The sequence below is a fragment of the Lynx rufus genome, unplaced genomic scaffold, assembly GCF_022079265.1.
Source record: "Lynx rufus isolate CCGP_SWC_20201006 ecotype Redwood Valley unplaced genomic scaffold, mLynRuf1.p SCAF_4, whole genome shotgun sequence".
NCBI classification, from domain to species: Eukaryota; Metazoa; Chordata; class Mammalia; order Carnivora; family Felidae; genus Lynx; species Lynx rufus.
This window is the reverse complement of record NW_025814856.1, coordinates 131,307,304-131,321,789: the sequence shown is the minus strand read 5'-3', so window position 1 is coordinate 131,321,789 and position 14,486 is coordinate 131,307,304. Positions and strand designations below refer to the sequence as shown.

General features: G+C 40.3%; 1 protein-coding gene across 1 annotated transcript in view; it reads left to right on the top strand.

Annotated features, from left to right (window-relative positions):
* The window catches only part of DOCK4 (dedicator of cytokinesis 4), a 437,799-nt gene that overhangs the window by 394,307 nt on the left and 29,006 nt on the right, over positions 1–14,486 (top strand). Inside the window, exons 36-40 of the mRNA XM_047096261.1 lie at positions 2,764–2,912; positions 4,616–4,702; positions 6,480–6,584; positions 11,961–12,102; positions 13,520–13,686. Of these exons, the coding sequence (XP_046952217.1) occupies positions 2,764–2,912; positions 4,616–4,702; positions 6,480–6,584; positions 11,961–12,102; positions 13,520–13,686 (650 nt within the window). The remainder of the gene's footprint in view (positions 1–2,763; positions 2,913–4,615; positions 4,703–6,479; positions 6,585–11,960; positions 12,103–13,519; positions 13,687–14,486) is intronic.

The window sequence follows — 14,486 nt, the reverse complement described above, 5'->3', positions numbered from 1 at the left end:
AGAGTGAGTTGGGGAGGGGCAGAGAGAGAGGGGGGCAGACAGAGGATCCAAAGCAGGCTCCGCACTGACAGCAGTGAGCTCGATGTGGGGCTTGAAGTCACAAACCACAAGATCACGACCTGAGCCGAGGTTAGATGCTGAACCGACTGAGTCACTCAGGCGCCCCTAAAATTTTCCATCTTAACCATTTTGAAGTTTACAATCCAGTGGCATTAAGTATATTCCCATCTTTGTGCTGCCATCACCATTCTCTATCTCCAGCCCTTTTTTGTTTGCACACACGGACACTTTGTAACCATTAAATAACTTCCATTTTCCCCCCGCACCCCCTCCTCCCCCAGTCCCTGGCATCCACCATTCAAGTTTCCATCTCTATGAATTTGACATTCATTGTCCTTTAAGTCACTCCCCATGGGCAGCTGAAAAGCTTCAACCGCGGGAACGGGTTCGCTCGGTCCTTCTCATCCTTTTCACTATAAAAGGATTAATTGCAAGGATATTTTTTGAATGCTCAGGTGTTGGGGAGACACAAAAGAAATATGAGAGACAAAGTGATAATTCCTGAGCTGTATATTAAGAGAAAATAGGAGTTATTCACCAGTGCAGGGGAAGAGCTTGAAGGAATAGTCTGTGAGGGACTGCAGGCGTCAGTCCATGTGGCCGGTGAAGGGAACCATGGATGGTTGACATGATAGGAGCAAAGTGTGTAGACAGAGGAACAAAGACACGCATAGGGCTTTCTTAGGTGCTTGGCGTTTATTATAAGGATAGGTGGGTGATTAAAGATAAGGAAATCATCTCAGGAAGTCTCAGAGAAAACTGGAAAGCTATTCAGATACAGCACAGATCGGACAATCATTATTATTATCATTCTTGTCCCATAAAAAAGCAGTCTTCCGTGGCAACCTACATTGTGTTGGTGATTCAGCTGTTTCTGCGTCTGCCAGTTAACCCACATCCTTTAGCTGGTGCTCTCTCTGTCCGTGTCACATTCAACTTCCACAAGAATGTGGCCAGTGCCCATTAACAGAAGGTACCTCCATTCCTGTTTGGACAGCTTTCTTGTATGAGCTGACAGTTGGGTCAAGGGGCTCCAACCATGAAGGCTGGAGGCTTCCCAGGAGAAACAGTGGCAAGTTCCTTCTTACTTGTACTATGTGGAGGGACAATGGGAGATGTGAGCTGAGAGGCTGGCAGGGACCAGATCATGGCCAGCCTCCTCTGTGGCTTTCGGAGGCATACATTTATTGTTAGCTACTGACAGTTACTGGCTACTGTGTATCAGGGGAACCATGTGATCCTTCCCCTTAAAAAATCATATTGATAACAGTGTGCAAACTGAACAGAGAGGAATGTGATTCTTCGTTGGTCAGGAAAGCTTCTGCAGTCACCCCTGAAAGCCAGGAGACTGAGGTCACCAAAGATAATTAAAAAGAAAAAATGCCAGAGCCTATGCCTCACAGGACTTCCACATGTAAGAGGCAAAAGAAAAGTGATAGGGACCCAAGCCTTCCTTATTACAACTACATTTTACACACTGAGATGGCCAAGTCATAGTAGTAAGACCACATGCTACTTTAGAGCTTTATGTGTAGTTACTCTTCAGGCAAGTCAGTGAAGACCAATAATGACTATTGATACTGTGTTAAAAGTTACTATTACATCTTTTAAGAAACATACGGGGGTGGTAATTAAATTGATTAATAACATAAAGGTTTGTCCATTTTATTCAATTTAATAAATGAATTGGCTATTACAACGTTAGAGGGAAAGAACAGTTATCGTGGTCCTTTGCCAGTGACAGTGGAACCCCATCTGTTTGGTCATATTTAAGACTCATGAAGAGACCTGCAGAATGGCAAGTATTCTATTAAGTGCACTACCTGTCAACTGTTCTGAAGCCTACAGGTCACCGTTTTCATGTGTGTATACAGAATATCACCCTTTACATGTTTTTTTCAAGAAATCCCATATCAAACATGTAATGTCTTCAGTAGCCATTACTGAAGATTTGTGGGGCCAACTGGGGGTCATACCATATAACATGTAACAGTCCTCTCTCTCTGTCTCTCTTGTGTCTCTCTCTGTCTCTATCTCTCTTACACACACACACACACACACACACACACACACACACACACACACACTTCATACTAACACTTCTGCCCTTTCTAATCCCTCTTATGTTGCTTGATTTTTTTTCTTCTTTGCACTTAGCTCCTCTCTGGCTTCTTTGCCCTAAATTCTGCCAATACGCTGACCCTATCCTTGAACTCCATTTTCAAATTTTAAAGCCTTCTGTTATCAAGAAGAATTGAGTTACCATTTGTTGTTTCCTAAGCATGCCCTTTGAAAGAGGCCCATGGTCTCACCCCAAGGGATTTGCCAGTGAACTTCCTTAGCAATCAAGGGCATGTCTATTTCTTTGAACCATCTCCAATAAGATTTTCTTAACCATTTTTATTAAGCCAGCAGCATACAGGCATTGCAGAAAAAAGGAGGGATAGGAAGAGAAGGCAAGAAAGAGAAAGAAAGAAGTGGGGGAGGGAATGAATACAGGGAGCCGAAAGAGGAAGTACAAATCTCTGATAATTCTATCTTCCAAGGGGAAGCCATCACCTTCTTTTGCATATATTCTGAACATTTTCTTCATTATCATGAAATTCAGAAAATATTTTTTCCATTTTGTTCTAAACCAGCCCCATTCAAGGGGAAGTTGTTTGGGGCCCTGTCTCAATCATTGCCTTCCCACTTGGCTTGCAGAGGCTGCCTATACTCTCCTGTTATACGATGAGCTGTTGGAATGGTCTGACAGGCCCCTTCGAGAGTTCCTGACCTACCCCATGCAAACAGAATGGCAGCGCAAGGAACACCTGCATCTTGCCATCATCCAGAACTTTGACCGAGGCAAAGTAAGTAGCCCTACCCACCTGTGGCCTCACCCAACGTGATTGTGTTGCTGTCATGTTGCCTTTCATTTCTAGTTTTCTGATGCCCACGTCCTCAAGCCAGGCACCCTCAAATTTTAATATGCATTGAAAACACCCAAGAGTTTGTTAACATGCAGTTTGTTAAGATTTCTAGGTCCCACCTCTAGACATTCTGATTAGGTATGTCTGGCCTGGGGCAGGGGATTTTGTAACTTTGACAAGGACTCAAGGAGATTCCAATGTGTACGAATTTGGGGCCATGCCTTGAGAAACACTGATCTGGAGGTATTTTATTCTCTAAAAAACCATGTTACTACCCCTCACCTGCCTTCCCAAATTGGTATGTGTTCTGCCCCATCCCACTTGTTTTGTTTAAAGAATTTTACGGCCTCCCATCGTATACTTAGAGATGCCATGGGGTCCTGAAAAACCTCACTGACCTAATGATGTCCTTTAGCACATCACCTCACTCCACCCTGTCTCCCTCTTCAAGGGCTTGCAGTACCCTTTAAAAAACACTTATGAATCTGACCACAGTTGTTTATTGACTTGAACATTTGGATGCTTTGGTGATACGTGTCTTAGATTTAAATCTATCTTCCAAATTGCCAAGGTTAAACAGAAGACTAAAACACGGCTGTCATTCTTGTACAAAATATAATTGCATAATTTCATGCAAGGGAATTGCCTATCTTCCTGTATCTTCTCTTTCCTATCTTCCTTTATTATTTATCTAAATATACTGACATATCATTTGTTACATTAATAGCAAGGAAATGCCTTTGTATCCTCCTTCAGTGGAGTTTCCATCTGTAGGATAAGCTGTTATAAAATCTCTGTCCGCTTATCTTGGCCCTTCCAAGGGGTTTGTGCTAGATGTGGCATTACAGACTGTGGCCCCTGGGTCAGATGGCTCACTGCCTATTTCTGTACCATCCACATTCTAAGAATTGCTTTTACATTTTTAAGTGTTTGAAAAGTACCATAAGAAAAAGAATATCTGACAGGTGAAAATTACATGAAATTCACATTTCAGTGTCCATAGATGATTGCTTTATTAGAACACAGACAGGCTTATTCATTGTGGCTGCTTTCGTGCTTTAACAGTGGAGTTGAGTAGTTGTGACAAAGACTGTGTGGCCCACAAAGCCTGAATTATTTACTGTCTGGCCTTTTGCAGAAAGTTTGCTGACACTTGGGCTAGACGAAAGAATTTTTGCTTTTCTGCTGGAAATTAACCAGCTGGGTTAGATCCTCACAATTTACAAGTGCAATTGAGCCAAGCAAGGAATCCAGCTTGCCAGCTGTGGATAATTGGGCCTTAGGGGTCAGTAGTAATTCCCTCCTTAGCACGGAGGGCCTATTTATTCATCTACTTGGCCATTGTGGAACTGTAGTTATTTCAAGATGATGACTCTGAAATGACACCAGAAAATGATTCTGCACCATATGTTAATGCCTGTTCTGGTGGATCATATTTTCTTACTTCCTAAAGAGTTTTAATAATTTGCATGTTAATTGCATGCTGTTTTCAAGCTTAAAGTTGCAGTGATACTATTAAAGGTAAGTTATAAAGATTAAGAAGTAAGGCTGGATGATCTGAAAGCAGTTACACCTTGACCTCTGGGTGGAAATAAGTAAATGTTGTGGGATCACGAGCATTTATATCATGTATTTGTCCACAGTGTTGGGAGAATGGCATCATCTTGTGCCGGAAGATTGCAGAGCAGTACGAGAGTTACTATGACTACAGAAACCTGAGCAAGATGAGGGTAAGGTGCCCGGATGCATCCTAACCAGGCTATGGCATCCTTTTTTGATTAGCTTTCCAGTATCCTTCTATGAAATTAACTTTGTGATCATCTCGACATGTCTTGCAGAAAGCTTTTTTAAGTCTTTCCTCTGAAACATACTCAGCTATTTATACAGAGAAATAGCAGATGCTTTTGATTAGTGCACAAAAGTGAGCCCTTGATCCATGCACAAACATCAGGTCTGAAATATGCAATCAAATCTATGAGTAATTCTTTTAGTTTACTGACGAAAATCTCCACACTGTTCAAGAGCTTCTCACTTGTACACAGATCTCTGTAACAATATACTATTGTTAGTCCCAAAATCTGCACAGCAAAACAGTAGAAATGGCTAGCTGACCCATTTGTACATATTTGAGGGCTAAATTGTATAGGTGTCCACTCTAGCCTCAGCAATATGTTTTATTTGCTACACCTAAACCAAGGTCTTAGTACCCAAGAGCCCAAGGAGTTCAATAATCTGTGTCCCTGAACGAAATGTTTTGTCCCTTCTGTTCTTTTCCGATTCACACAGGTCCCTCTTGCACTGTTAAATCCTTATTCTTCAGAGTCATGAGTGTTTTGTGTCATCTTGTAACACCTCAGCTCTTCAGGGTTTCTAAAATGGGAAGCAGATTATGATGTTCCCTTTTAATTCTGAGGTAGCGGTTGAAGAGATGATATTGTAAACCTTTAACAGCCTGCAAAATCCCATACCCCACAAGTAACTCACTCAACCTGCAGAAACCGGCCCTGTACTACTGGTGTAGTATTTCATGTCGGTAGTTCATCACTATTTCTCCTAACATGAAGACCAAAGAGAAAAAACCTTGTTTTAACTTCAGTCCATCATGCTGGCTGGCTCTGGCAGGCACTGCAGTTTGATAGAAAAACGTCGCTGTGCTTCTCTTGGCATACTGTCCCTGTAACAGAAGTGAGGTTACAATGTTTACCCAGGAGAGCCCTTGGGTATCATAGTCACTAAGATTTTGATAAACCCAAAGCATTACACTTCATGCCAACTGCTCTTTGGGGTGCTGTTACTGGGGGGCAGAGGGAGGGGGGAAGTTTTCAAGTGCAATATTAGTCTTTCTCTATAAACCCTGGGGATGATATCATGGAAGGAAAACTATAAGCTTTATGTGCTTCATAGTTCCAACATTGTCAGAGACACACTTAAGAGCTTTCAGCCCAGATAGCACTTTGCACTATGGGTCTCCTTTGGTTTGGTTTATCCCTGTCCAACCTGTGCAAGGTTGCACCTTCCAAATGTCCTGAATTACTGTGACCAAGGAGAACCAGATCCACAGGTGAGTACATCCAGCATGAGAGTTCTCCAGGAAGGTTTGGCCTCTAGTAGTTCATTTTTTTTTTTTAATTCATGTCACTTGTTATTTAATTGTGAAGATAATATTTTCTTGATGGACCTTGTGCTTAGAAATTATTTTCTCTGATGAGAACATGTAATAATATTTGATTCTTAAAAGCAGGGTCAGAAAGCTATAGCCTATGGGCCTTGCACAACTGAGGAGTTGTGATAGACCATATGGCCTGCAAAGCCTAGAATATTTATTCTCTGTCCATTTACAGCATAAGTTTGCTGATCCCTGCCTTAAAGCATAAAAAGGGAGTGAAATCTTCTTTTCTGCAAACGATAGTGAAGTTCTCCTTTATATAGAAGAAACACCCTCTTTTATAAACAAGTAGAGCTGAAAGATGAGATAAAATTATTAGAACCTCTCCTTTGCTTTGCTAGATGATGGAAGCCTCTTTGTATGACAAAATCATGGACCAGCAACGTCTTGAACCAGAGTTCTTCAGAGTTGGATTTTATGGGAAAAAATTTCCATTTTTCTTAAGAGTAAGTTAATACACTATTTAATTTGCTTTTATACTTCCAATATAGATACCCCAGTCAAGAAAATCAAGATGTTAATGACATTTTGTCCTTTTAGGACCATAATATCAAGAGATTCTTGTTTAACTTTTTAGTTTGTAGACAGTGTACTAAATCTAGACTACCTTGTTTTGAATAATTCACCAAATTATCAAACATTTCTTTGATTTTTCATCCTAAATTTCTAAGGTGACTATATTTTATGAGTAGTCTTTGCTAATTATAGTTGTTCCCCTGTGTGATTGACATTTACTGCTCTGTTTAGTCTGTGATTTCCACGTAGCTTGCACTAGAGAAAAATGGCGGGGCACTGCAGATGACCATAAACCCTGCAGTCCTATGTCCTCTAGAAACTCCCTCCAGAATCATGGGAAGAGCCCAGTTACCGCTTTTGTGAAAAGGGTAAATGTCACTCAACCAAGAGATCCCATTTATTGCTAGGATAAACTCTTTCCATCAAGGAAAATCTTCCAGATATTCCAAGGTACCTAGTGGATCATAAAATATTTGACTCTATTCTTACCATGGTTCACATTGTGCCAAGTTGTATCTTACGTGCTTGAAGACTTATTTAATACTTGAGTGCATAACATATACTCACTTACATAAAAACATTGGTTGGGAGAGGAAAGGTTCCTCCCCCAGGCAACTGAGAAGTATCTGGAATAATTTGTAGATTGAGTGAATTCATTACAAACTTTAAATCCTCGCATACAAATACTTTGATATTTGTGTTGCCCTGAATCTTGCTTTAACTACCAGCACATATGAATGAACATAGGATAGGGGTACTTGAAGGATAATGGAGAGGAGAAAGATTGGATTTCATTGTTTGCTTAATAATCATTAACTTATCTGCCTTTTATAATCAAAGTTTTATATGTATTTATTTATTCATTTACTTATATATAAAGTTTATATATATACATAGACACCAAATAGAGATATAGGTATAGATTCCAAAATATCCAAGCACCATAGGCAAAAATTCATTTTAGTATTACATGGAACAAACACGGAAATGACAGGTTGATTGAAATGACCGATTATTTTGGTGCCACGCAGACGCAAGTAAAATCTCCTTGTCGGGTTCAAAAGGAACCAACGTGATGGTGTACGTGGTCCAAAGGCTGACTCTGCAGATGGACCTACGGGCAGAGGAAAGCTTGATTCTGGGTCAAAAACAGAGACAGGTTTAGAATACTTCCTGACTTTGAAAGACTGTTTTAAAGGTGGACATACTAAGCACGGGACTGTGATCAGCACCCCGCTGCCAAGTGCAGGTAGCCCGCATCCAGGTAGTGAGCGGAAGTGTGGACATTCTAGAATTGTGAGCAGTGCAGGGGCTGGAGACCCCACAGGAGGGTCCAGACATGACTCTGGTGCCACAGACCCCCTTCTTCTCTCAGCTCAAAATCAAGTGAAGTAAAAGATTACATTTTCTTCCACATCCTACTCAGGGCTAATCAATCCATTACATACAGTGGGTACAGAGTTTACAGATCATAATATTTTAGATGGCCTTCAAAAGTGTTTTCATTTCTTTTAAAGATCAGAAGGGAAAAATGAACTGTTTTCGTGGAAGAAAATGTTATATATTAAATTGTATATTATACATTAGATTATTAGGTATATATTTGTCCTCATACCAAATCAGTCTCTCAGTATGATTTTTGATACTGTTTTATAGAGAAAGAGGCCCACAAAAGTCATATTGTGGCCCTGATCAAATTCTGTGTGCAGGTAACAAGTACACTCAATGTGTATCTAGTAAATAAAACTGTGATAAATAAAAGTGTAAAGTTTAAAAAAAAACAGAAGTAGTTTAGGAGCCACGATTTTAAAAGGACTTTAGCAAATTAGAATACTGAATTGGCTAATAGAATAAATTTTGTTAGGAAGTTAATTAGAATAAATCAACCTATGTTATTAGTCTTTTAAAAACAGCTTTTCTTGGAGCACCTGGGTGGCTCAGTCACTTGAGTGTCCAACTTCAGCGCAGGTCATGATCTCACAGGTTGTGAGTTCAAGCCCCACATCGGGCTCTGTGCTGACAGCTCAGAGCCAGGAGCCTGCTTTGGATTCTGTGTCTCCCTCTCTCTCTACCACTTGCCCACTTGTACTCTTGTGTCTGTCTCTCAAAAATAAATAAGGACTTTAAAAAAAATTTTTTTTAAAAAACAAAACAAAAAAACAGGTTTTCTAGGTATAGATGATATTTTCTTCAAAATGAAAGAGAAGGGTTACCTTCTATTGGTTTCTAAAAGGCACCACACCCTTCAGAATCATGGGGCTGGACCTCTTTTTAGGAAATCAGATTCCAGTCTGTCCTTCAATTTAAAAACATGCAAATTTCAACATTAAAAATTTCCTCTTCATGGGGGTGCCTGGGTGGCTCAGTTGGTTAAGCATCCAACTTTGGCTCATGTCATGATCTCGTGGTTCATGAGTTTGAGCCCTGTGTCGGGCTCTGTGCTGACAGCACGGAGCCTGGAGCCTACTTTGGATTCTGTGTCTCCCTGTCTCTCTACCCCTCTCTCACTCATGGTCTGTCTGTCTGTCTGTCTGTCTCTCTCTCCCTCTCAAAAATAAATAAACATTAAAAAAAATTTTTACGTAAATAAAAATTTCCTCTTTGTGATCATTTTCAAGATAATTTTTCAAGTTGAAATAAGTTATTACATTTATATAAGTGTACGATTTAAGTAGTTTTTACCCTCTTGGAAAATGGGTTCTTTATTGACAATTTCTTTATGCACAGAATATCTCTGCATAGTGATTTGGAAAGAATAACTGAGATCAAGGATGAGAGAGACATTTGCTTTTCATTGTATGTCCTGTACTGTTTGGGATTTTTTTTCCTTTTTTTTTAACCATTGGTGTGTATTTCCTTTTCAAAAGAAAAAGACAATGAAAAAAAATTTTTTTTAAGTATTAACAAAGGTAACCTAGCAATGCGACTCCTGGGTATATACTCAAGAGAAAATATATGTCTACACAAAGACCTATACACAAATGTTCATAGCAGCATTATTCATTATTGCATAAAAGTGGAAGCAGCCCAAACGTCCGTTAGCCTATAGATAGAAAAACATACGGTATATTCATACAATGGAATATTGAGCAGTAAAAAGGGAATAAAATACTGTTACATGGTACAAAGTGGTTCAGCCACTTTGTAGCATATATTAAGTAGAAGAAGCCAGTCACAAAACACTACATGTTGTATGATTCCATTTATATGAAATGTCCAGAATAGGCAAATCCACAGAAACAGAAAGCAGATTAGTGGTTGCCAGGGGCTGGGGTGGGGGATAGGGGTGCAGGGGCAGAGGAAACAAGGAATGACTGCTAATGGATATGAGTTTCTCTACAAGGTAATGAAAATGTTCTCAAATTCAACAGTGGTGATAGTTGCTCTGTGCATATACTAAAAACCTTCAAAAGGGTGTATTTTATGGTATGTGAACTATATCTCAAAGCTGTGATGAAAAAAGTATTGATCGGAGAAATGTTTAATTCTTTTTTATTTCCTGACAACTCCAATATCAGATGCCAAGTTTATTTTTATTTCAGAATGACTTTTTAACACCATTAAATGATTATATGCTTAGAATAACCCCTGATTTTATAACCTGCTCTAAGATTTAAGCATTGCTTTAAAAATGTTGCAGTTATTAGAACAGTCAGATACTTACTTTGGGACTTCTGTAATAAGCAGGAATATTTATCATATGTATAGTCTTATTTTATCAAGCAAATTTATTATCTTTTGAATAGAATGTTAAAAAAATAGTATCAGAAAGTATACTTTGTTTTATCTAGAAAGTTTTAAATATGGGATTGTTAGTGCGGGGGGGGGGGGAGGGGGGGTCCTGATTTCTAGGTAGTCTGTCTTAGCCTGTATTACCAAAGGATTGTGATTTATTTGGAGGTTTGTGAAGAATTGTGGCAGGTTTTCAGAGCCCATTCCCTGCTCTTTTTTCTGCTTGCCTCCACCTGCCTTTTCTCAGCTGCAACCCTGAGCCCCCTGCCCCCTGCCCCCTGGTTTCTGACTTCTTCCAGGTGACTCAGAGTTCTTCCTTAGGGCATTTGTGTAATTATAAGAATCTCTGAGAACCTGGGGCCTTAGCTCCCCAAGACCATGAACCATGCCCTCTTTCTCTTAAAGATCTTTAGGGCATGTCACCTACAACCTTTCGTGGTCCCCATAGCTGCCAGGAGTTTTTTCTGGATGTGTCAGCCATGTTCAGTGGAGACAGAGCTCAGGCCTTGGTCTCACACCTGAGTTTGAATCTAATACACATCGCCAAAGTACATAAAGATCTTGATCCGTGGTTCCCAATTATAAAATGGGGCAGGATGTGGGAATGACCCCCTCACGTTTGTTGGGGTTAAATAAGATATATGCAGAGTACCTAGTCAGTGACTGTTTTCAACAGTTGTAACTTCATTATTACTCACCTGTCAGGAAGAGTTCCTCATATCTAACCTGACTTCAAAGGTGCTTTCCAGAAACCTGCCCATCTTTCCAGCTCTTTAGACTACCTCAAGGATAACCTTCACCATTTTTTGCCTGAATGAGAGACAGTCCCAGCCCACAGAGTGCTTCTATATCTTGTAAAAGAAAACAAACAAAAAACAAAACAAAATAACGTCCAACATTTAGCAAGGCCCTAAAAATCCTAAGTCTATCTTGGGCCAGTTAACAAGACTCTCGGCTACAGGAAGCCAAGCCCAGTTTGTTACGGCAGGGAAGTTTCCCATTCCGGCCCTGCTGAGAGCAGGAATACAGACGGTGATAGTCTTCCTTTTTTCCATGTAGGAATCCAGTGTTGAGGATCCGGTGTTGATCTCTGTGGCCTTTATAAAAAAAATGCATTAACGCGCATTTTTGGAGATTGCATTTACTTTCTTTTCCTCCAAATTGAGAATTCACCCACCAAACTCTGATATCCAGCTTATCAAAAAAAAAAAAAAAAAATCTTTAACACATGTGCTCATTAGCATTCAGAGAGAACATGATTGCTTTGTTTTATACTTCGGTGCTCTGAGAATCAGATGCCTCTTTGCACCTCATGCACACAAGCTTGGCACATACTACTGAGTCTTATCAAAAGCAGTAGAAAGTGAAGCTCATGATCCTTGCCCTGCATTTTTCGTATCTGGGCAAATTTTTCAGACTGTGTCAGTGTTTTGGATTTGTTGTTGTTGTGACAGTCTATTGATGTGAGGCATATGCTCCCTTACTGCCATTGCCCTATTTTTTGGCTTCTCTCTGTAATTAATGCACTCGACTATATGGCTCTAATTTCTTTTTTTTTTTTATTTCTCCTGCAGAATAAGGAGTTTGTGTGTCGAGGGCATGACTACGAAAGGCTGGAGGCCTTCCAACAGAGAATGCTGAATGAGTTCCCCCACGCCATCGCCATGCAGCACGCCAATCAGCCTGATGAGACCATCTTCCAGGCGGAAGCTCAGTGTATCCACACCTAGGAGGGGCTGCAGTGAGTGCAGTTAGAGCCGCTGGCCGTTAGCCGCAGCGCATTTTCGTGCAAGGCTGTTCAGCCTCTGGCCCCCTCTGCCATAGCCATGTTCTCACTCTCTCTCCTTCTCATCACCTTGATGTCAGCTTAGCTCCTTCTGAGCAGAATGTTCTGGTTATTATCACAATGTCGGTTGAAAGGAAATCCCTTAAGGATTCTGGTAAAGAATTTTTTCCTTTCAATTAAAACTTTTCTGTGTCTCAAACCTGCTTTTAAAGCTCCTTTTAGTGATCTCCCTTAGAATAATTTTCCTCCAACATATCCTGTGGAAACTGCTTCAGTTCGAGGAAATGATAGTGTTATATTTACTGGCACATATCATTCACCCCCTTTTCCTGTGATACTTTTATTCTGGAAGGAAGGAAACAAGGTACCTTAGTGTCTTTGGGGGAACTCTTAGCCATGGCATCCTGGACAGCCTTTAGTGATGGCTGTGTAATTGAAACTCCCATTGTCTAAATATAAGCAATCCAAATGAAATTACACAGGCATTAGAGACAAAGGGAATTCACCCCAGCACTCCTGTGTGATGGCTTCTGTCTTCCTGAAACTTATGTTCATAAAGAAGACAAGAAACTCCCACTGGTAATTATGGATACCATTTCAAAGTAGAAAATAAAATGCAATAGAAGCAAGAAATTCCATAAGGGAAAAGATTTTGCTGTCCTTCTTAGGATGAAAAGAGAAGAAGGTGTAAAACATACAAGTAAATATGATACCCCTCTAATGTAATTTTTTAAATATCAACTACACCAACAACACTCTGCTTATCAGTAGAAGATTTGGGAGAGTGATAGCTTAAGTGTGGGAAGGCTGGAGACACAGAGCATCACACAGGTAAATAAAAATCACTGTCACAACGGGTTCCTGTCTTTGGTCATGGTTGCATGGGTATTTATACATTATTATACAAACAAATTAAGAGGGGACATGCATAGACTAAGGATAAGAGTGTCTCTTAAACAAGGATTACAGTTAATGTAATTCTAAGTACCTAAGATCCAAGCCATAGCCACTCACCCCCACCAAAAAAAAAAAAAAAAAAAAAAAAAAAAAAAAAAAAAAAGGAGGAAAGAAAACAGACAAATCAGTGATAAATTCACAAGTTATAGACATTTTAAACAGATACTTTGTCAGAATCACCTACCTAAAACTAGTTCAAGGCCTGCAGTTTGAGAAATGATTTGTTGTCAACTGAGTTCTTGGCACCTTCCTAGCAATTTTTAAAATGATTTCGAACCAATGGAAACACCAGATTGTTACCCATCCTCTTCTCTCTGCCACAGCTCAGCTCAAGCCAGATTTCCACCGAGTTTGCCAAGTTGGGTTTCCTCCTTGACTTTTTAATCCTAGATTTACAGATATATGCTGTTACTCCCATTCCGGAGAGCCAGGAGGTCCTGCAGAGAGAGGGTGTTCCGGACAACATCAAAAGTTTCTATAAAGTGAATCATATCTGGAAATTCCGCTATGACAGACCATTTCACAAGGGCACCAAAGATAAAGAGAATGAATTCAAGGTATCGTGCAGTTCTATTACATGTGGTTTCCTGTGAGAATCTTGGGACAAGCCACTCGATAAATATTTACTCAGAATAGAGTCAGGTGATAGAACCAGAAGGGAGGAGAAATCATTTAGTCTTGTTGATCTCAAATTCTTCTGTGTATCAGATTGAGTCAGAAATCAGAGTCAGGAATCCTGACTCAGTAGGTCTGAGAGGAAGCCCTGGAAGCAGCTTTTTTTGTGACCGTGCCGGTAGTCCTCAGACCAGCCTCGGAGATGTCATGATTGAGCTCAGCCCTCTCATTCATTCATACGGAACCAACTGTGGGGACCTCAGAATATTTGTTCTGAGATACCACAGACCACAGTGAGTGAAGAATGCTTAATCAATAGGGGAAAAGAAGATTTGGAGACTGGGAGCAGCAGGAAATTTCTGTGTGATCTTCTGCTTTTTCTTGTTAGAATGATGTGTCATTAGGACTTGTGAGAAGACACAGGATAAAAGGAAACCATAGACTCCTTGCATGTGCCAGTCCATTGTGAGTAGTTGCAATATACCTTACCGTCCAGAGCTCCCTCTGGCTGTCTCTCAGCTCCACAGGGGGAAAGGGGCAGGATGGTTCCACAGACACATTATAGTCTCCTCTTTCCTTGACACTGACAAGGCAAGACCAGATAGATCTCTGTTAGTCACTATTTCCCCCCATACAAAGAATGCAAAACAAACCTATTACTGTGGGTTATTTGGCTTGGCTCCTTTCATCACAGAGTGTCTCTTTAAGCTGGGAAACATTCTCCTGATACTGTTAGCAATGA